The sequence below is a fragment of the Corapipo altera genome, unplaced genomic scaffold, assembly GCF_003945725.1.
Source record: "Corapipo altera isolate COAL_440 unplaced genomic scaffold, ASM394572v1 359, whole genome shotgun sequence".
Classification (NCBI taxonomy): domain Eukaryota; kingdom Metazoa; phylum Chordata; class Aves; order Passeriformes; family Pipridae; genus Corapipo; species Corapipo altera.
Genome location: NW_020884948.1, coordinates 1,768,258 through 1,792,802, shown reverse-complemented (window position 1 = coordinate 1,792,802; position 24,545 = coordinate 1,768,258). Strand labels below are relative to the sequence as shown.

Genomic DNA, 24,545 nt, shown 5'->3' with positions numbered 1-24,545 from the left:
AGATCGCTGAATTATCTTGCTTTCATTAATAACTATAAATGGCCTCCTGAGCTACCCTAGATATGAACCACAGATGCAGAAGAAATAGTCAGCAGAACCTACTTGTCTAATGCAAACAAAGGCAATTCAATTCCAGGAGGATGTAAAATAGAGGAGAAAGACAGGATGGAAATGATATCTGCTATTGCTGGTAAGAAATCAAAGACTGGAAAATTCAGTAAGAAGCCATTTTCCTGTATCATACAACAGTGTTATAAAACTGAGACTTTCAAGCTAGTAGCTGAGTCTTGTGATGCTATATTGCATTAAAGGGCCTAGAAAATGTTTTCCATCACTCCCAGTAAGCCTGTGACAGGTTCAATTAAATGAACTAATAAGTCTGTTCCTTATATTCAAGGTCTTATAAGCAAATTATTTGACATGAACATGGCAAAGTGCAGACATATAAACAAATACAAAATATTGCTCAAGGATGTGCATCCTGTGATAATAATATCATTTTTATTTCTCCAAACAACCTAGTTCATATTTATAAAATAAGGTATATTTCCTTAAAAACTCATTTTGGCTGAGCTTTTGAGTTTGTTTCCTTAACTATACTAAATCGATTGATTTCATCTAAGAATTCCTGTAATTTCTACTCATTTCTGTATGCATGATTTAAAAGTGTTGGATCTTTCCCTTGTTCTGTTGTGTGGGGTTGTTTTTTTGGTTTTGGTCAGTTTTTTTGGGGGGGAGGAAGGGTGGTTTTTGTTTTGTTTTGCTTTTTTTTTTAGTCTTTCACTATTGGAAATAAATAATTGAAAGCAAAAGCAAACATTTCTTAACAGTTCAGTTAAAATAATTATTTTTCTCAGTTTCTAATTTCTTGTTATGTCAATATTTAATTGGTTCTGTGGTCATTAAAGAACCTTTTTATGTATAGCTATAATCCGTTAAAAAAATAGAAGCACAGAAAAGCCCTCTCTTGAGTGTATTCAATTCCAAAAAAAAAAAAAACCAAAATGAAAGAAGGAGAACCCTCTTAATTTCTAGATACATTTATGATCCCAGGCAAAAGATTACCTAATTTCACAAGCAAAAATACTGCTATCTGCCTTCCCAGAGTCTCAGGTGCAGAATAGCCATTTGCTTTCCTGCCATGAGCTATCAATCTGCTTTCAAACATATTTTCTATAAAAAGTATTTTAATGGTCATAATGAAATCTCTATATATTTAAATCCAAAAATAAGTGCAATAAAGCAAGTTTTCTGAGGAAAAAGACGTAACATTCTTTTGAATGAAATCTTATAGTTTCTGCTAAAACATTTCAAATATACTAGATAACAATATAACTCCTAAAGGATAATGTGCAGGAGAAAAAAAAAGTCCTACAAGTAAACAGATCTTTTTGCTAAGTGTGTATTCCCCACGCCTCTGTGATATCTTTGTTGGGGTAGTCGCTGTATTCAATTTCCTAAAGCAATACAATTTACAAAGACCCCCAAGAGGGAGAAGAATGACTGAGATTATATTAAGCTTTGTGTTTGATATATGGGAAGTTACTCATAGCTGCAAGGAAGAACAACATGTAGAAGTGGCTTTGTTGTTGTTGCATTTGTTACATTGCCAAAATTTGAGTTTATTGAGTCCTACAGTTCAGTTTGCAAACTAAAGTGATGTCTTATTTGATCTAAAATAGGATCATACTCTCATCAGTTCAAAAGAAAATACAAGACATTTTTGTATAACTGTGAAAAGGCAAAGAGATTTTAGCTTTTCAAACAGTGCTTCTGAGAACAAGTTTTCAACTGATATGGTTTTCTGGGTAGCAATTGACTAAAAACTTTTGAATCAGTAGAAATCAAGCCTGTAGAAATCAATCACTCCCTGGTTAAAAATGTTTTGAGTTCAAAAGTATTTAAACTTCAATTGTAGTAAGTGAACTTCCAATTTAATATGCTTTAAAATATCCAAGTGACATGTTACAGAAAGTAGTCAGGGAAAAACATAATTGTGAGAAACTTCAGCAATGATGAAAGACAGTGCTGATTAAAGCAAAATATTTGACTGGGGAGGATCTGAGCAACCACTCAGAAAATTCCCAAGTAAATCCTATAATCTTATGGATAGGTTGTATGTAGTTATGTTTTGTCAACTCAAAAAAACCCCGAAAAACAACAATGAAACAACCCTGGCAAGCATGTAACAGGAATAAGGAAGTTTTAGAATTATTTTAAAAAATAGGAAAGGCAAAAGAAAAAGAGAAATGACAATCTTATTTAGAATATTTTATTCACTATCTTTAACTTCAGTCCACATTCTTCTCAATTAAGAGTATCATTGAGATGGCTAAATTATGAAAATAAGACTCCTTAACCCTACTTTCAAAATAGAGAGACACCTCTCTATTTTTTTTATTTTGGAATATCCTGAGTTTCCCCATGGGCAGCTCATGCCTTTCGACTGAATACAGAATATGGTCCTAACTGAATATGATCCTAACTTCAGTGAGGTATATAATGTAAAGTTAAATTAACCCATATCCAAATCTAAAATATTGAAGTGGTGGTTCAGAATGAGGCAACACTGAGGAAGCTGGGAAGCATGGGAAAAAATCTTGCATTTAAAGAACAAGTGGGAAGAATTATATGGTTTAAGAGAAAAGAGAGTAAGAGGGTATATGGTAAATGCACATGGGAAAATAACACAGGAAACAAGATGGAATCTTTTGTTCTTCCTATCAATAACAGGAACAAGGAAATATTCTGTGAAATTGTAGGATAATAAACTCAAAACTCATGAACAGGAAAAAAAAATCACTCAGTCCATAATTCATCATGGCTGGGCTTCGTGAACGAAGATTTAGGAAGGCTCTATCCACATTTGTTACAGGCATGCTGGTGGCTAATGAGGCCAATACGAGACAGACATATCCGAGTCCATAATTACAATCCTACAAATTAGAGGTGGGAACAATAAAGACATTAGTCAATTCTTGTGGGCACCAGCCACATTATTTTGAGTAAAAAATAAAATCACTGAACACTGTGCTCTGCAAATACAGATCCTGTCTTTTTTTTTTTTTTTTTTTTAAAGCAACTCTACAGGCTTAAATGCTTCCTAGTTTTATGAAAATGTCTCTTACTTATATAGAGCCTAATCATCCAAAATATTGTCTAAACTCAACACCTACTGTTGATTTTAATTTTTTTTTTAAACTGTATTGCTCATACACTACTGCATTCTATACCAGAAACTTTCTGACTTTTCAGAAGCCTCCCCTATAATGAGAAGCTGACACTATTCAGCTTCTTTTTCCTTTGTTATATTACTTTCTAGGTCATGAAGCTTCATGTTAAATGTTAGTGATGAGCACCACTGCTAGAGCTAAGTGTGATATGATCATAGGAATATAAGAAAGGTCACCCTGATTCAAACCAGTCACCTTGTTCTCTTACAGTGGTAAATACCTGTTGCTTAGTAAGGAGTTCAAGAACAGGATAAGTATGCCTCTGGTATCTTTTCCTGGAAGGAAACTGTGTGTTTATTCCTGGAGTTTTGTTTGAGTGTTGGCTTCCAATTCCTATTACAACTTTGAGCAGTCTGCAGGTTTTAAAGGGGCTTTGGAAGTAGTTAACTGGGATTGTCTTCTTCTTTCTCCATAGTTTGTAATCTAGAGAATATCAAAAGAATTTAAATTACTTACTTCCATTGAAATACTTTTGGGCCTCTTCCTCTTTCCTGTCTCCCACAGCCTACAAACCATTATAAACATATTCACATGGAAATAATTGAAAAGTAAATATGATTTTATGAGTAGTGCCCCACATTAATATCACCTCCTAAATTATGATAAACCTATTTAGACATAAAGAGAGCAAAATTTAATCTACCATAATTTATTATGTGAGAGAAAGAAAACACATTTGCTCAAGAGAAAAATAAAATGCAGAGATGCCTGCTAGCATTTCTTGTAGATCTATCACCATCAAGACTATTCAATCTTATCTAAAGATTATAAATACCAGTATAAAAAAAGAGATGATATGACAAGCAAATTGATTCATCCTTAGATTTGGTGATCAGCCTACAGTATTCAAGGATGCAGTACCCTTATGCACTGTGTAGATCCAAATTAATTAATTATTGGATCATCTGATGTAGAACAGAGATATGTTTTTATATCACACTATTTACGTTTTGATGTTTGTATTTTAATGTCACTAAAGTTATATATAATGACTCTATCAAAGTGACACAAGATACACATTGGGATATTATAATTTCTCTTAGCAATGTGAGAGCTCTGTGCAAGTAGGGCCAGAAAGCCAAATCCTGTCCTTTGAATCACAAACATGCCATCCTTGAGGCTCAAGAAGATCTCTGATTTAGCTGAAGAATGAGAACTATAATATGCAGTGTTTACGTCTGTACAGGGCACTAGTTTATAGTGCATTATATAACCTGTTCTTGCTTACTTTATTGCTTTAGAAGGTACTAGTTACCTTGACATGGCCATGGTTGTTTTTATCCTTGATCTCACGTGGAGGAGTGGGTTAAAGGCAGTTGTTGCAAGGTCATGTTGCACAGAACATGATGATGCAAGGAGATGCAAACTGATTTATAACAAACCAAGACTCTATTGACTGACCCAATAGATGGACTGTCATAGTTGTTGTACAACAGAATAGAGAAGTAAAAACTTGTAGCTTGTGTGGTTTCTTTCAGATACACTGTTGAAGTAGCATTCTCTCTGTCTCTCTGCCTCTCTCAAACAATTAGTTAAAAAAGAAAGTAAAAATGGACATGTAAAAATACAGCAAGGAAAATTTCAATTTGTTTAAGAGGAGAAAGAAGTAAAGCATGTGGAATATTGAGATCATAGTTTCAAAAGTTTTAAAATTATTTTATTGAATCTCAATAAGGAACATATGAGTTGTACTTCTCAGTGATTCCTCTTTTCACAATAAAAGTTAAATGAAGTATAAATAAGAAGCAGAAGTAAAAATGAAAAGTTTAATTATGCACTGTTTCCTACCCTTTATTGATACTGATATTAATATCAAGAACGGCAATATAAATTTTTCTGGATCCCTACAATAATTGGATGCTTCCTTTGATAAACACCTAATTACTCTAAGAGTCAGAGAAGGAAAAGTTAAAATGAGATATGAGGTAAGGGGCACAGGGAAAAGCAGAATTTTGTTGATGCCCAAGTGTGATGCTGGTTTCCTAAGTATGGCATAAAAAAATCCACTCTTGTAGGGAAAACTTTGGGGAATATGATTAGGATATGTGAATGGTTGCCACAGCTTCTTGCAGGAACACCACATTTTCAGTGTTCAGTTCATCAAGGTGCTAAGCTGTTTTTTTGCAGATTGCAAGAATCTGTGGAGACAAATACTATTGAAAAAGTAGGGAGAAAATCAGGCTGGAAGGAGGCCAAAAGAGGACTACCTCAAGGTTACTCTTTGGGGTCCATCTTGTTTAATATTTTCACCAGTGCTTTTAGCATCCACAACAGATTTGCTGATGATACAAAGTTTAGAGTCACCATTCATTCAGATGAAGATTGTATTAAAAGGACATCTTGATGCTGAGGACTCAAGTAACATTAACATAATGAAATTCCACACTATGAAATGATAACTCAAGTAATAGCAACATAATGATCAGTAAGCTACAAGTTCATTCATTGGAATCAGTGGAAAAGAGTAGCACTTCGGTATGTTACCTGATTTCAGGGTGAGTATTGTGATAGGTTCTGGGATGTAGCCATAGAAAACAAATATTCTGGCATGCTTCAGGCCAATATGTTTGTAATGACAAAGTATTGTTGCCAGCATAAAAAGCTTAGCAAAACCTCACTTGTGTGTGTCCTGGTTGGTTCTGTTCAAGAAGGATTAACTGAAACTTATTTTCAAGTGTATGATTTCTTTCATAGGGTAAAACCCAACAATGGCAAAGGACAACGATCATACAAGAATACATAGGTTGTGAACTTTCTGATTAAATTTAGGCTAGAAATTATATGAATATGCCTAACCAGCATTTGAGATAACATTTTCAAGACAATATGTGGTACATTTATGTGGGAAATACACAACATGTTGTCTGTAACCCCAGGAGACTGGGATAGGCTCATGTTTCTGTATCTCTCTTCAGTATTATCTGCATTTCCATGCATTTTTCTTCCCTTTCTAAGACTAGGGTACAGTCCATAAAGCTTGACAATGTCCTGAACTGAGATTAAGCTAATGAGGGCCTTTCAGAACAAGTACCTCTGATTTTAATATCACCTCACTTCAAGACTGCAATGGATGAAAGCAGAAGTGGTTTATCAAAAGGTCCGGTAAGGAAATAGAAGGAAAACAAAAAGAATGTGCATCCAGGGGCCAAGTGATAGAATTGAATCCTTAGTCCCTGGAACAAATTCTCCAACAGCTCCTAAAACTGGATGCATCCTGTGTCATTATATCAAACAAGGTGGCTATGACAGTTAAAATTTAGAAAGGTTTCCCAAATTATATCTTTACTATGCAGATTCTTATTTTCATGTAGCAGATAAAATTAATACTGCTTCTCTGCAACTGTGTAGCTTATTTTTCTGTATTTCTAATAGTGTGACTTTCTAGGAAGCAGCAGTTTAAAATATATTTTTCTGACGAAACCAGAATCCACTGCATAATTTTGTTTGTACAGCATCATGAGTAATATTCTCATAATTTCCATTCTTGTTTTCACTTTAGAGTTACCATGATTTGATTTTAAATAGTATCTTGAAAATTCCATAACAATAATTCTGATCAAGGCTTCCAGATGCCAAAAATTTCTCATAGCAGATTGATGTAGTTAATTATCAAATATGTTAGTGTCAAATTATTTTCCATATTTACACAACATCACTCTTCTTGTTTGTTTACTTACTCATTTACTGATCTTAGTGAGGTCGCTTATGGCTGCTGTTTTGGCAATGTGGAAGTGCCTGCCATGTATAGGCTGCACCTTGTGGCCTTTGGAACTTCGATGAGATAAGCAGCAACCCAGTTCAGATTCCTTCAATTCACAGTGGAGTGCCTTTCGACTTCAAGAATCTCTGTCACTTTTTACACCAGTAGCAATGAACTGTCTCTTCCCATTCCCCTCCACTACTGTCCCACTGACTACAAAACATGTACTTCATTCTTTTTATAATATATATAATAAATATAATACATAATAAATGTTTTTAATAGCCAAAACTGGTTGAAAAGTAGCTTTCTTTTTTTTTTCCCTCAAAAATTGAAGTTTCAACAATTGCTTTTACTTCAGTGCAGAAAAAAATAAAATCAGAACCATATTGAAATCTTCCAAATCATGATTATGGCATTCACCTGAAATATATGAGATTCAAGGTTATGTCTTTGCATTGAATTAGGCAGATTATTGACATTGTCAGGTCTGAAGTTTTTCCTTCCTTAGTGGCTTTGGCCAGGAGTACCATTCTGATCATGTGAAAACTTCATAAAGAAATATTCATAAAAATATGTATGTTCTGCTTAAATGTTTTGATTTTTATAAGCTGGAATTATCTAACAAAACTCCCCTCTACATCTAATGCATCATTCTTAAATAGCAGCAGCTTTTAAACTAAACATCAACAACAAGGAAGTACCACCTGCTATTTATGTATCTTTTTGTTGATAAAATTGCCATAATCAATACCTTAAGCAATAAACTGTGTTGGCAGATTTTGTTTATATCATAATTAATTATTTGACTCTTTGGTTTATGTGATTTAAGTTCACAGTAATTGTTAATTATTACATGATTATTGCTGCATATCAGTCAAGGTTCACTCTTTTCTTTACCACAGTTTAGATAAAGAAAAAATGTGCTCTCACAAAATCTCAACTGCCTTCTAGAAATATGTCAGAGGAAACTTCCTTTATGTGCAGTGACAGAGGAAAGGCTAACACTGGGCCCTTTGGCATGAAGAAGCATCCTGAAAGTAGGAACAGTTTTAAACTATCAGCAAATCCAAGATGCTTAGAGAAGCTCTGTTCCAACAGGTTACTTGAGTGCCCTCAAGCCCAGGCACACTACAGGGTCACTCCTGCTAGAATAAGCTTTGTACTGCAAAAGGTAGGTTAATTTACTGGTGTTGCTGAGTAAACACTGGCTAAACACATACTGGCTAAATCATCCACATCCACTTCACGGCCTACCAGTAGAAAAAAGTATGAATCCTTCCAGGGCACTGGCTGCTGCCAGCTGTGCAGAATTCAGCACTTAATTCATGGAGGGCAGGGAGAACAGGAGTCAGTTTGAAGAGGCTGGGGGTTGTCTCCACCTGTTGGTATCACAGCTGATTTTGAACAATCAAGATATGTGCCTGCCAAAATAGGAGCACAGGGGATGGTGTATTGACTCTATAGCTGCCTTAGGTGAAATCAAGTGAACTTCTTCCTGCGAACATGCACATGTTAAACTAGGCAGTGAAGGCACAAACAATGGATTTCACAAAGGCAAGGTCTATGGACAATTTAGGAAAAGGAAAGATTCCCACTCTATAGGTCAGCCAAAAATTAGGATCAAGAAGCATCTGAGCCTAGACAGAAAACTAAAAATTAAGTGTAAAATTATCGTGCCAGCAACTGAAATTATTCTACTTAACTGCCTTTGTTATTTAGGGATCATTTGCTTTTTACCTGAGAAATTCCTCTGTTTTGGTTTTCTTCTCAGGTTAAGCTACAGAAAGCTGAATACCTGTACACAGAAACAATTCCAAGATGCAACTTTACTTTCTTTTTTTTTATCCTCTGAATCTCTGAAATCTGTGGTTGTGGTCTCTGTCAGTCTTCTCCCAGGTTTTTTTAGCACAGAGCAAAATGACAATTGATTTTTAAAGATCAGCAAATACACCCTCCCTTATGACTAGGAAAACCAGGAGTCACTTGTGTCTTGAGTCTAGTATAAGCATTTGTGTTGGTCAGGCTAATGTAAGTACCTGGAAGAAGGATGTGTAGTGAAAAATGACAAAGCTGAATTTGAAGGGATAGAGAGAGAGTCATCGTGGGACCATAAGTATTAGGGTGAAACATCACACACAAATTAAATTTTGAATGTTCCTTAGGTCTCACCATTTGGGATTTTTGGTGAGTGTTGACAGAAGACATGCATGAAAAGAAAGGAGGGCAGAAATACAGAGAACAGAGAAGTAAGAATGGGATACCAAAAACATGGGAATGAGAAGAGTACAAGAGGGAAGTGTGGAAGATGCCCAGAAGAGTCCTAATACACAACAGAAGAATTTTCATTGAAACTGGATCTGAAAGAGTACTTTTAATACACCTATCATTTTATAAAAGGTTTTGTTTTTTTCTCTGAACATAAGTGATAAAAAGTATCAGGTGTCTGGTGCTATGTAACAACTTATCTCCCTGTCCTATTCCTTTTTCCCTTCTCATTGAACTGCCAGCTCACACAGACACAAAGTCCCTTATAGAGAGGGCTTTCCTTAATGGGGGTCATAGGTGGTGTCAGTGTTTGTGTTTAGTACCACCCCACTCCTACGAGATTAGATTCTAATGTAATATAAGTGTGGGGGTTCATTAAAAGCAGTAATAGCAACAACAAACAAGAAAAGTATCACAAACTGCCTGAAATGTCTGCCAATTTCAAAAAAATTGACTGAAAATGAGGGTTCTGGTAAAAATCCCCTCCACTTACTCCCCTTAAATTCAGTCTTGTCTTGAAATGAGCCGTGAAAAATCCAGCTAATTTCCTCTACCACTCTACTTCTCAGCCAAAACCATTTTCACCTACCTCTTTGATTAATTCATCCTTACCCTAGCCTTCATTTTGTTCACTTAAACTGGTAGTAATGTGTGAGGGATGAATTAATACATTGCTTCTTAATGTAATTTCCAAGGCTCATATTAGTAATACTGTAATATAGTACTCTGTAACATCTCTTAGTCCAGCAGTTATTTGTACAACTCATTGCAGTTTAAAATTGCACAGCTGCACTAGTTTCACTTGGAGAGTGGTTGGCAAAATACCAGCTATTGAATCAAATAAATTCATTATAAATTCATATAGTTCTGCATTCATCTGCATATAAACCACATTAATTTTCACCAAATCATAGTTGTACTGGTACAATGCCATTCACAAAATTTACTGTTCTATTTAACTATGTATACAGTTGGCATTATGGCATAAAAATATACACTGGAACTATATTCCTTTCAAATCTTAACCTGCTTATGCATTTAATAGATATTAACATAAAAAGTGTACATTTCCTTGTAGAAAGACAGGAATGACAACAAATGATTTATGATGGTTTGTTTTGCATCAGGAGATTTTTCAAAGTTCACTTGCCAAATCTTTTCTGGTTAGATTTATTTATTTTCCTTTATGAAAATTCTCAGTTTGACAGGGTCGTGCTTCTTAATTTTGTTTCAGCTTAAACAGATTTGTTTCAAATGCTAATATTGAAAGTTAATTGTAACTTCTACCTCTAAATTAACACAACTGAAATACTGTGTGTGCTTTCTAGAGGAAACTGATATAATTTTAAGGATTTCTTTTATTTTTTAGGAGTTGTTTTAACTGAAATTGTCTTTTACCTCAGCTCTGAAAAAAATTCCCAAGAAGAAATCATTACAAGACACAGATTATCTGAAGGGAATGTATAATACTAATATAACACTTATAGTAAATAGAATCTTCCTTGTGCAATCTTTCTGAAAGTCAGGAAATAACAGCTGTTGTGTGATATGATATCTTTATTGCAAACATAATACTCAAGTTAGTGCTTTTCATTACTGATACAGGATGAGGTCATGGGAGACTACATAAGGCACTCCATAAAGAACACACAAGAAAATGAAATCTATTAATAAATACATAAATGCAAATGTCTTCTTGTACAACTACATATTTTGTACAAGTTTGTGTGTGCTCAGTAAACTCTTGGTTTAGCGTGTTTTGATGTACCTACAGCAGATTCATGATTGTCAGTTCCTACCTCTGTCCTCTCTGTGTCCTACTGAAATATTAATGAATTGCATAAGAATTCCCTGATATCTACAGTGATTTGATACCAAGCTGACTTAAAAAAATTCCATAAGCAGTCACAGGTACACTTTGAACTATTAACTTGTTGTTGTTAAGCAAAAATAGTGTGTTGGCATTTTAACAGTGTTGTAAACCTTGTTTTGGAAGATTTTGTGACAAGCAAAATTATATACTTTTGTAGCAGTTTAGACGAAGGCCTTAAAAAAAAATAATCTTTAGAAATGCTAAAATTCCCACAACATCTCTTGAGGTAGATTGATGGGTGTTATACTTTCAACTCAGGGGTGTATTAACAGCTTTTCTGTGCTTATGCGGTACCTACCACCTTTTTTTTTTTTCCTAGTAGTGGTCTATCTCCACCGGCAAACTCTGAATTGTCCTGTAACTCTGGTTCCTATTGTCATGGGTAGAACCCCGCCTAAGGGCAATCAGAGGAGTGATATCAGCTGCAGCTCTTCCATGGGAAGTGTAAGCCTTTGCTTACCTGTAGAAAAGATCCACTAGAGAAGGTTTTCTCATTTTTGTAGCTCTGTGGTAGGTATTCTTGATCTATGATATATTTGTCTAAACATTATGGTTAGCTTCAACACTTTCAATAGAAAGATTTATTTCCAACCCAGTTATCATTTTGTGGATTTAGGAAGAGACATGAATATAAGATAGGACACTGGCAGTTGTGGTGCTGTTTTATCATCGCAAGCTGAAATGTTTGATTGTGATGTGATGGTACTTGGAATAAGTTGTGACAATAAAAACAGTGCTGATAGCTTGTCGCTGTTCATGGTTCATGGTTTTCTTAATATCAGCAAACAGAATTGGTAATAACAACTACTACTATCGACAGGGCTCAGCAAAAGGTTACTTACTTCCAGCTGTAGTTTTCTCTCTCTGATGGCAATGCACAAAAATGTTACTCTCACATTGGCTAGAGCCATCTGTAGAACCTTTACAAAACTTAAGAGCAAATCTAAAAGACATTTGAGTGTCCAAGTCATGCTCTGGAAAAGATAAAAAAAATGTGGATAGGATTTAAGTTGTTAGACACTGAAGTATTTTTCAGGTCTTTGTCTGCCACATTTACTGAAGGTAAAGAAGGTATTTTGTTGTCTGTCATGCTTCCTAAAAAGAGTTGCCAATTCCATCTTCAGATTGGTTCCTACTTCAAAAAATTCCTGCATAATTTCCTTTCCCATAAGTAATGAAGTAGAAATAAACAACCCAAGATGTTTCATTATTTGAAAAGAGATCCAGTCCAATTTGAGGCCCGCACTTGCTCTGAGGTAATAATATCAACATTTCATGGAAATTTATAGTTTTAATTAATCAGTTAATTGATTTATAGAGTGTCTACACAGGTCACTTAGACTATGAAAAACTATTTAGCTTTTCTCCCAAGTGATTGAAATAATCAAAATAATTTCTCAGTCTTTCAATCACTTTAAATGAAAGCTTTTTCCTGTTCATTTTTGACCTCCTAATAGAATCAACCATCATTTAAGTAAAAAAAAAGGTAGTGTTTTTCCACAGAAAGTCACAGAAGCAGTAGACTGCACGTGAGGCCAGCTGAGTTGTTTTGGAGCACACAGTAGAGGAGAGGAGCTGCTTCTGCGGTCTGTGGAAGGGTACCCTCAGATCTGCCCACTGGGAACACAATGGTTTGCTGCCTTTTTACTGCAGAGTAACGATTATTATGGGTCCATCTGCATACAGCACATAACATGGATCACGCATGGTATCAAGCAAACACTATCAGCAAGAAAACAGGTTTTAGAGGGAAAGTGAGAACCTTCTAAAAGGTCTCACGGTGTAATCATTTGGGAAAAAAAATAAAAAAAGACAAAAAGAAGAGGAGAAGAAGCCAGATAGTGTTTTTAATATAGCACATCTCAACAAGCAGCTCCAAGCAGACCTAACTGGAAAGCCAAACCTTGCCTGCTGGTGTCCTTTCCCGGAGCACTGTGGGAAGAGATGCTCTCTGGTGGACAGAAAGAAAAGCTGGTTTGAGAAAGCTGCTGCTGTGCCCTCGGTGAGCTAGATGAGGCTCAGGAGAGGACTCGAGGCTGAGAAGCGGCAGAGTGCGTTTCATCTGTGGCAACCTGCCGGGAGATTGGGATTGAGGAAGGGAGTCTGACCCATTGCCCGCTCATCCAAAGCGCCCGAACGGAGATCTGTGGATGTCCTGTGCACCCGGCTGCGGTCTGGGTGCGGACCCCGGGCTCCTATAGGACAAAGTGGTGGGAGCGCCTCAGCCTTGGCTCCGAGCGCCAGCAGCTCCGGGCAGCTCCTGTCCGCTCCCGCCCTGCCCAGCGCCGTGCTGGGACGGCGGGCACAGCCCGATCCCGCCGCCACCCTGGCACAGCTCTCCGCCGATCCCGCCGGCTGCTCTGTCAGTCAGGGCATCGCCGTCCCCGCACGGCAGCCTCTGCGGGAGCGGCGGGAGGCTCCGCCTCCGACCGTCCGGGAACAGCCTGATAAAGGCAGGTGCGGGCAAGCAGCGGGACCCCAGCTCGAAGCATCTGCCTGTGTGCGGAGCCCCTGACCCGCCCTTGGCCACCCCGCGCAAGGCGATCCCCGAGCCCACCGGGGCAGCCGGTGCGGGACAGGACGGGACTGGAGCCTCCAGACGCCGGCCCCGTGCGCCGCTGTCCCGCCGCCTTGAGCCGTCGGGCGCGTCTCTGCGAAGGGACAAGGACCTCGCCCCCAAGGACCTCCGAAGAGGCGGGATTTCTCCGGGAAGGGGAAGCAGGATTTTGTTGTGTGGCTTGGAGATGAGGCAGGTATCTGGAGTGGGGCTCCTCTTGGGGCTGATGGCTCTCCCAGTGGCGCTGGGACAGAGAAGCTCGGAAAGCGCTATAAATAGCAACCAAAGCTTTGCCATCGTCTCTTTCAAATGGGATCACGTCAAGGAGCCTTATATCATTGCACTCTGGATACTTGTGGCCAGCTTGGCCAAAATCGGTAAGTCCGGAGTTATATATTAATACATGTCCTCTTCCTTTCCCTTCCCCCTTCCCCTTCTTGCACCCAACGTAAATGAGAAAAGCTTGTCATAAGTCCACTGACCCGCTTTCAGGGGGTTTACTGTACTCTGTCCTGATTTCATAATACAGCCTTACACAGTGCTTAGTAGGGTGATTTTCACCTGCCTCAAGGTGTTACCTAGTTCATTTTCACCGCCCAGACTGTGCCTTCTGCATCTGTCTCCTTGTAAACCCTTGCAATTCCTTGAGACCTTTCATTTCTGTTGCTCCCGGGAAAACTTTTTGCAAAAGTGGAACAGAAATTGAGCCTTTTAGCTTACACAATACCTGTTCCACTTTACGGTGTGCCATTCTCCTGATTATGATTGTTAGCTCTATCAGCTAGTAAAATCAAAAATAAACACTATAAACTACACCTATGAATGTAGCATTCTCAGCTTTGAAGTGCATTGCTGAATTAGTGAAAGAGCATGGTTTATAAAGGTAATATGTATTATCAGACCATTTGATGTAGCTGAAAAAATACAAGATTTCGAGCACACAGAATTTTCTTCAAGAAATTAGAATCAATGAAAAACAAGGACTTATCCTAACTTCAGTGTAGTTTAAATGAATTTTTATTAATGCTCCAACTCTTGTGTCCTGAACTTCATGACTCTTCTGAAAGCAATTTTATATCAATAATGCTCTTTGCTGAACTAGAAGAGTCATCGTTTAATTGGAATGTATTTTATTTCATATATGCTATTATTTTCAGACCTTTTACCTTGAAAGTTGAAAAGGTAAAAAGACTTCCAGTTTGGCTAACACTGTAAATGTCATTTCCATTTTCAAGAAATCTTCTCTATAATCAGTCTCAACTCAGAAGGTCAGCTGAAAATCTTATTAATATTTTTCTGAACTTGTACTCTTAGTACTAATTTGATGTAGCAGAATCACATTCTACGGATTTTACATGTCACAGAGAATGAAAGATGTAAAAAGGTGTACTCAGGTATATTCTATCTAGCACAAAAGACAAGCACAGTAAGACTTACGTGGAAAATGCTGTTTTCAAATCCAAATAAAACATTTTAAAAATGAGTATTAAGTTATGTAAAAGTGATACCGTGCAGCACTTTTCAGAAATATTTGCATCTTGGGTTTCACTTGATTAACCATAGATATATAACTAAATACCTTTATCTGAACCTTTATCTAAACCATGCAAATAGTTTGTGTTCAGATGGTTGCTGCAGCACCTAGATTACATAAGAACCAGTTTTGTTTTAATTGACTTTTATTGATGGGTTATAGCAATTAGACAGCTGGGGAAACCACATACAGGAAAAAACTGACAACACTGAGTTGCTATAAAATTGTGCAGACTAAACTAATAAACAGGCTACTCATTTGAACTTTCTTTTTGTGGTACTCTTCTAAAAAAGTATAGTTATTAAGGCGGCTTTGTGTTATTTAGCCTTTGCTGCTCTGTACATGTGCCACAGTTGTACAGAGTAATATTAGTGCTGCACAGCTATATCAGTGTGTCTCTGAAACCTAGTGAAGCTAACAGAACAGTTAGATTGTACTCTATTTATATTACAATGGCCTGGATTGAGATTCATTGTGATTAAGATGAACCATTTTACCATGAAGTCCTCAATATAAACTCTTAATAAAGCACTGTCAGGAGCTGAATGGTACTGATTCTGTTTTAAAGTTCTTTATACTTCTTTCAGAAATGCACAGAGCTTGTTACTTACTAGTACATAGTACCTATCATCAACTCCATCACTTTTCTTTCCCGAAACTCTCAAGCTTCGTTCCTTTCTCTCTTCACATTTGTGTTTGCTATTCTATACTACTCTGGACATTTTCTCTGAAGAAGCAATGGACAACTGCTGTATTCCCCTGAGAGCCTATGAATGCTCCTGCTTTCCCCACCAGCCACAAATAACACATAGACAAGCAGGAATGTACATTCACTTTCAACAGCTTATTAATGAAGAAAGCCTGAAGGTGTTCATAAAAGTCAATGAGAAAGGGAACAGAAAAAACACAGCTTGTCACCTTTCTATCTGCCTTGGTGTGTCAAGGGTTCTGGAAAGTAGGTCAGAAATCTATCAGAAGATTTTGAGTGGCAAGAATCCTCTGCTTGTTCAAAGAAGATTTACGTATCCGAAAAGGAGACAGAAAAGAACAGAGAAAGAAAATACAGAACAGCTGCCCTTGAGTCTCTTGCTTTACTACCTGAAGGAGGGCAAAGGTAGTGCTGTCAAAATGCTGTTTTTGCTCTGGGTTTTTCAGCAGGGGAGGAGCTGATCTTATATACTCCAGCTCACTTTTCCACGGCTACAGAGATTGAGAGAGCTGTTTTACTAGTGGATGATAGGCAACTGGGTCAGCAGAGAGTGTTCTGGGAATTGCAGTTGGTAACTGGGTATAAATATATACAAGAATACTTTGCCTTCTCTTGCATTAGAATAGCCTTATGTGTTCTGTGTTTGTTTTGTTTGTTTAGTTGGTTTTTTTTAGTTTTGTTTTTTTTCATATGTGTGGAAGTTTTTTTTAAAAAGTTTCAGTTCCTGGTGTCATATGGCTTGGGGCTGTATTTATTAGAAGATTCTTACAGATTTTCTGAGGTTTGATGTTTATATTGTGTACATTCAGGATGCAAATTAGTGCTGACAAGGTATTCTGCAACATAAATTATTGTGTGTGAAACCTCATAAGCATCCCAAATATATGAAGAAGTGGCCTAGTGTTTTGGGCTCTGTGGAAAGGAAACTGCTATTATAGTTTACTTTAGTTTAGTTTTTGGTCAAGTCTAAGTATTGCTACAAATGAAACTGTGGAAGAAGAGTCTTCATACACTTGACTTTCATGCATAATAGGAAATAAATTAATTTGTATCTCCTGTGAAACTGCTGGCGCATCTTTGTGTACTGTTTTACATATTATAATTGATTTGATTTGACCCTCTTCATTTGAAATGTTCCAACTCATCATTCTTCCACTTCAAGTGGAACTTTCATAAGGTTCACAATGTTCCATTTTGGCTAATGGTCTTTATTTCCTCTTTTGATAGGTTTTCTTATCACTATAGATGTGTATCCACATGGGATAGGGCCAATAAACTACTCACAGGTGTAAATCTAAGCCAGAAAAACATCTTATCTATGTGAAGAAGGTACATGAGGTACAATTGAGAACCCTCCTAGTGGACTTTATGTGTCCACTTCCTGATACCTCAGCTTTCCAGGTGAAATAAGAAATACCACTGAAAAAAACCCCAAACAAATATGCATTTATAGCTATAGACTAGGGTATTTCCTACCAAAACTATGCAGGTGGAGGGTGTACCATTTTTAACCAACATGGGTACAGAGTACAGTTCTAAGACGAAAGATGTGTACACTGACCAGACTTGCATATGCTTCCTAAATTCACTTTGTCATGTGCTCTCCTCTTTCTTTATATGTCTTTCATGGAACATACCTTGAAAATAATCTTTTAATAACAGACCTGTAGAAGATACAAAGAGTGTCTTGGCAGAAAAATCTGCTACAGAAAAAGCCAGAAGTAGGCAGGAAATCAGAAAACAACTGTGGAAAGAAGTGGAAGAAGGAAAGGAATAATGAATCCAGGAGCTAAAATTAGGTAAGAGAAGAAATAGTTTAAACACTAAATATTGTAGACAATTTTTTTTCTTTTCTGAGGATATCTCTCAATTGCAAAAAAAAAAAAAAAAAAAAAAAAAGAAAAAGGAGAAAGAAGAATGCTTTCTACTTGGGGGTTATCCAGTGCATGCTTCTGTACTTGTTCAAAATCCTAGGTAACAGAGAAAGATTGTATTTATATTTTCAATGGAGGTTATGTTGGGGAACTTGAAAAATTCCTAAATTCCTTCTTTTAGTTTAAATCCTTTTGTGTACTATAACATTTTTATGACATTTTTTCAGAAGGATAAGCAATTAGTCCCAAAATAGTAGTAGTAATAATAATAATAATAGTAAACTTACAAAGCAGTCTGTCTGTCTGTCTAGCTCCCTGGATTTGCTCAATATGTGCAGATAAACAACTAGAAGAAATGGTGGGAGAGTGAGTGACTGTGAACAGGAATGAGGAAGGGTGCAAAGCCTTTTCACTATTTGAGGAAAACGTCCTGCCAACTGTTTTTGTTGGTATAGTTTATGGTGCATCTAAGAATGCCACAAAAGCTTGGGTTTTTTTATAATTTCTGTGTATTTGTATATATATTCTAAAGGCTTTTATATTAGAAATTTAAAAGTGGGAGAGAAATGTGAATCCAGGACAGTGGGTAAATCCGTCTTCAGGAATGCCACAATGCTTTGGAGAATGGGGAACAAGTGATTCAATAACAATGAACAAACATTTAGGAGAAGGCTGGTGAAGATACTGTGTCAGATGGACTGGTTGAGTCCATCAGCTCTTGAGACCCCAGGAGGACATGACCTGCAAAGCACAATGCATCTCTAAACTTAGAGATATAGATCCCTACAAACACACTAGTTTCTGCATGCCTAGGCTCCTTCACATTGTCTCAAAGTACCCTGAGAAAGGAGCTGTTTGGAGTATTTTGTGAACACAAACAATTGGTGTGGAGAATTTTAAGCATGTTAGGGATGGGCTAGGGAAGGAATTGTGAAATGCAGGTCTAACCACCCATCTAATTTCGACTCCTGGGGCAATATTTTCTTTGAAGAAATCAATAACCCTCCCTCCAAAGCAAACTGTCAAAACAAAAGCCCATTTGACTCCAAAGTTTCTCCTCCTGGCATTCTAGGCTAACTGATAAGTGTCAGTTACAAAGTGAAAATGATTTAGGGTATTGTTTTAATGAAACAAAATGTTAGAATTGCTCTTCTGTTGCCAATTCTTCAGTAAATAACATCTTTAGGAAGAAATGTTGAAGGATGCTTAGCAGAATGCTATTGGTTGTATTTAACTGAAAATGGAGTCAGATATTAAAACGGTGTGGATACTATCAGACCCTGTAAAGTTTAAACTACTAGCCTTTCCCTGATTGTAGTGCTTGTTAAAAGCTGCTTTCATTAGCAAGTGATAACATGAAAAAAGGCTTTGCATTGTGATTTAGGAAGTCTGGAATTGGCTACCTTCCCCTGTTCTTCTGAACAAGATAAGGGAACATCTTTTACCTTTATTGTGAAGTCAGTAGAAGCTGGAACAGGTTAACACACTTCTAGTGGAGGCATATGCATTTCCTTCCTGGATATACATAGAAACGCTATAAATTTGTGCTGGCAACTGTGTTATATGTCTGTGATATATATATATCTGTGATACATTGGAAAATACTGTATGTCCTTTTGCAAAGTGCTATTTAGAATACCTGCGATCTAGGAATGTTAAGTACTGTAAAATCTCTGCCTTCTAAGGAATTATCTTTTGTATCCAACATTTTATATGTCTTAGGCAGCTGAACATTTCCAACATAGAATAATAGCTTTGCATTTCCAATGCTAGGAACAACTGTGTAAGCCATATTTTTATTGAGTTTAAGAACTGTAAGTGCATGCCCATTCCCACGCTTTATTTCCATTTTACTCTTGTACCTTACTCATCCTTTTCATCTACTTCCTATCTCTCTGAAACACACATCTCTCTTCTTCCCCCTCCCCCTCCAAGTCTTACAAGTCTCAAGTCTTAATTATTTAGAGCAGGGAAGAAGATATCAGGATAGTATAATTTGACAAGATTCAGATTACATCCCCTAACTAATAGCAAATGTACAATGGCAACTTGTGTGAATTACATAAGAAAACAATGGCATTTTGAGAATGGCCCTGAATTGAATACAGTTCAGGCATGCATACCTAAGAAAGGATCTCTGCCGTCAATTACTTTCAGGCACCTGTGTGCAAAGTGCTCGGCGTTCTCTGCAGAACAATGGAATCCTTTTAATACTGTAATCTTGGGATTTTTGAAACCATTGATTTACTGTCTTCAGAGCTAAAGCCACTTATTACTAAAAGTGATCTACAGACCCCCGAAGTGATTGTAAATCTCCCATGTAGTAATGCAGCAGACCACAGTCCTGCAAGAAATAAGGGCAAGCAGTATATCTTTTCAGGTGTACACAGGTTCTTCCAGCAAAAGGGTTTGGAGGTCTCTCTTTGTTTTTGTGGGCCTTTTTCAGTCAGAGATGCTTAGCAGGGAAGCTGTAATGTAAATACTGAATTATTACTTTGTTTAACTCTTACAACCAGAAGCCAATAAAAAATCAGTGAGTTTCACCATCAGTTTGCTTTAGGAAGTGTTTTGAATTCAAGTAGAATAGAAGACTTCTTTTCCCCCTGTTTACCAGAGTTTTAATTGCTCTGAAGTAAAGGGGTAATGGATTGCTGAGTTCTTCTGTATCTTTCTTATGTCTTGCTCTATTCCAAGAGGAAGTGTTGAGTCCAAAGTCATAGAAGAATATTTCTTATCCGAATATTCCGTTTCCTTTCAGGAAAATGTCTCTGTGTTTTCTCATCTCTCTGGAGCAGTGCAGTTAAACTAATGTCCCAAAGAATTAGAGGCTCTAATTGTTCTTCAATTTGCTAACAAGTGGCAGCCATTTAAAACTAGAGACCATGAAAAGAGTCCTGAAAAACAACAGAGCATAGCAGATTGGCTGTGGTTAATATTTTGATTGCTTTTTGTAAAGCAGTTTGCAGAGTATTCACCCCTTTGAAAGGAGTTACTTGATACCTCATTGGCTGCTATGTAAAGCACTGTAAAGTCATAAATACTGAAACTACAGGCTGACAAGGAAGAGCTGACTGAGATGGAATGCAAGACATCAAGTGGAAACACTTTTAATTAAGGCACGAATATTTAATGTTCATTCATGGAAGAAGAAAACTGGAAGGTATTCTGAAAGGCCTGCACAAAACCAGAGTTTTTAAGTAGATGGATCTGGAGAGTTTTTTCCTTCCAATAACTGAAAATATAATCACTAATTCTGGATTCACTAATATGTGCCTAGGAGAAAAGTTCTGCATTTATCTATTGAAAGAAAAAAAATGCCTAGGTGTTTTGTCAAAGCTGACTGTTAAAACAGCAGTATTCACACACCAGGAAAGAAAATCTCAGTGTAGATTGTATACTGATTTTCAAAAACATGTAGTTATGATTTTTATTTTCTTCAATTACAGTTTTTTACAGATGGAAAAAAAAGTGGAAAGGGAAAGCTTTATGGGTTCATTCACTTCCATAAGCTGGGCTTTGAGGAAATATTAAATATTAAGAAACCTGCAAAGGTCTTGTACAAGTAAGGTTTCATAATGAAAATCTCCCAGATGTGAACAGATTGTAAACTGGTGGAGAGACTTGTTAAACACAAAACTCATAGTTAAAATATTATAACTCCTTTATTAAAATAAATATTGTTACATTGGTTTGATGGTACAGTAGCATTCCAGGGACTAGGTGACACAGATTGGTATAATATGGCTTTTTGTTAATATTATGTTATGCTAATGTTAATGCTGATATACTAACAACTGTACTGGAGGTATAGTTGTTATGTGACCACAAATAAAACTAAATATAGTTGTAGTATGGAGGTGTTACAGTCTTCCTACTCTAGTAGAATGTCAGAACTGCTGAATATTTGGAGAAAGATTTTTCAGGCCTTGGCAGCATAGGCATTCTGGGGATGACTTTGGGACAGTAGTGAACTGGGGAAAAGTGATCTTTTAAATTGGGTTGGTCTGTGTTTAAAGCTGAAGTCAGTGATGCACTGCTCATGTGATATAACTTGTCTCTGAAGCTGATGGATAGGGAAAAAGAGCACAGGACTACATGCATTGTGTCCTTTAACACAGGAGTCAGCTTGATATTCTATTGGATACTGTAACTCTTATAGATTTCACAGAAATCATGGAATAACAGAATCACAGACTGGTTGAGGTTGGAAGGCATAACATCTGGTTCAATGCCCCAGGTCATCTAGGGTGACTTACAACTGGTTGCCCAGGATCATGTCCAGACAGCATTTGATTATCTCCAAGGAAGGAAACTCCACAATGCTTCTGGGCAACCTGTCCAGTGTTTGGTCACACTCATACCCTCTGCCAAGCTGCTGTCCATTTGGATGGCCCTCTGCATATACTGGTGTATGGAGTTGTTGCTCATACAACTTTGCATTTCTCCTTGCCAAACTTTACAACGTTCCTGTCAGCACATTTCCCCAGCCTGTTGAGTCCCTCTGGCCTATCAGCCACTCCTCCCAAATCTGTGTCATCAGAAAACTTGCTGGGGGTACGCTCTTCCCCATCATTCAGATAATTAATGAAGATGTTAAAGAGGACTGGACCCAGTACAGACCCCTTGGGTACACCACTAGTTAACAGCCTCCAACTATACTTTGCACCACTGATCACCACCCTCAAGGCCCAGACATTCAGACAGTTTTCAATCCACCTCACTGCCCATCCAGCCCCTACAACACCACCTCGAGGGGCTGTGAGGCTTTTGTGGAAGACTGTGCCAAAGGCTTTACCTTGTTGATGGCTCAGTAGACACTGGTTGATTCTCTCCCCTCATCTTCCAGGTGCATCAGTTCATTGTAGAGTTTTATCAGATGGCTTCGTGAAGCCATACTGACTACTCCTGAGGAATTTCTTGTCCTTCATGTGCCTGGTAATGGTTTTGAGATTTAGTTGCTCTATCAATTAGTTCCGAAGATCCCAGTCTTTAAATAAGCAGTGTTCACACGTGGATGGACCTTTATCCACATCCTACGTGGTTGAAGTAAGCAACACATCTGCATGCCGTTCTGATGCAGTAGGTATACTTTGATTAACTGGTGCAAAATTGCACATTACTAGAAGAGAGAAGAATACATGGTGGCCATATAATGGCCACAATGATCATGCCATCATGAATTAAAGAAAGGAATGGCAGGGTACCAGTATAAGGTTTATCTATCCTGTAACCTGGGTGCTTTCTGGTGAGAAAGGCTTCAATTTCCTGTTCCAAATGGCTTCCACTCATGTCATCCACTCTTCTCTCTTTCCTTATCTGATACAGTATAAGTTTCATCTCTTATTTTAGCCAAAGCTTTTTCCAGGATGAACTGATATTCTAGTGAATAGGACTACTCGATGGAAATGTGCAGTGGTAGTACTAACTGGTAGTACCAAGCTCAAACAGAAGCTAAATGAGTCAGCAGGAAGATATGTAAACCTGGAGTTGGTGGTTGTAGTGTACAGTGTTTCCTACAAATCTCTCATCTGCACACAACTGTATGCCAGAAAACACAGCTCTGTAGTTCTCCTCTGTACTGTGCAGATATTACTTCTGGGTCTTCCACTTGCAGCACTGGCACTTTGAAATCCTATTTCAGTTTCTTTATTTCTAATGGGATTTTTCTCAGGAAGACTGCCCTTGTTCTTCTAAGAAAAGAACCCTAAAGCAAAGAAAAAATAATAAAAAAATAACACCAAACCAACCAACTGAAAAAAAAAATTATTAGAAATAAAGAACATAGCAGATTCAGAAACTACACTATTTTATTATTTCACAGTGAGATAGATATGGCATTGAAGTCAGTGAAAAATAAACATTTTGTAATTCACCTTCACCCCTTCCTTGCTCAAGTTAATTTGATCCTCTGCTCTGAGGATGAGGTTATTACACTTCACACGAGTCTGAAAAGAATGGACTGTCACATTTTTCATGGAGTTAAGGGGAGCAGCAATTCACTGATATATAATATACTAATCTTATTTGAAACCTTATGTTCTCTAGCTTTTCACTAAACAGAAGTACATCTTGTTTTCATGTCTTGAATACTTGTACTGAAGAAAATGGTAATTAAGTGAAAAACCAAAGCTTTTTCTTTAGGAAAATCTATTACTTTTGAGCACTTAATAAAGCATCTTAATGTTTCAGCCTTTCTTAAGGAATAAAACGTGTTTGGCCTTACTAAAACCCATAATTTTTAAGGCATGTTCACTTGAATCATGCTGTTAGGTGTTTGAAAGTATGAGGATGTAAAAACACCAGGAGGAAGTATGAAGTTTCCTTCTGTTTATTGTGATTTATGAGTAAAGATTATAAGTAGTCCAAGATAAACCTGCCACTGTAAGTGGAAAGTCAGATCCTGTGTGGGTACGGAAGTACTTATGTCAGGAAAGACCTACGCAAATGTAAGGATGAAGGGTCTTATAGCTGTATTTTCCTCTTCGTGCCTGGTGTAACACATGTTGTTTATCACATAATGGAGGATCCTAATGTGTTGAAAGTCAGTATATCTTGTCTATATGCCCTCATCTGATAAATTTTTTCTGATTGTAGGCAAGTGAAGAAGTACCAAAGCCAAGAGCCGGGTTTGTTCTGTAGTACCTAAAACATAGTGTCCTGGTTCTGGCCAGGACAGGGTTAATTTTTGCGGTAGCCAGGAGGGGGCATAGCTAGGACCCGGAGGTTATCCTATACCACCTCACATCATTTTCCAGGATGGTGGAAGGGCTCCCATTCTGGGTCGTAGGGTTGCAGAG

General features: G+C 37.3%; 1 protein-coding gene across 5 annotated transcripts in view; it reads left to right on the top strand.

Annotated features, from left to right (window-relative positions):
* The first annotated feature begins 13,725 nt into the window (after nucleotides 1–13,725).
* The window catches only part of SLC9A3 (solute carrier family 9 member A3), a 54,533-nt gene continuing 43,713 nt past the window's right edge, over nucleotides 13,726–24,545 (top strand). For all 5 annotated transcript variants that reach the window (XR_003530816.1, XM_027662803.1, XM_027662802.1 and 2 more), the window contains exon 1: nucleotides 13,726–14,008. Coding sequence is in view for 4 of the 5 variants with exons in the window: in XM_027662803.1 (XP_027518604.1) it covers nucleotides 13,819–14,008 (190 nt within the window). In the remaining variant the exon portion in view is untranslated. The remainder of the gene's footprint in view (nucleotides 14,009–24,545) is intronic.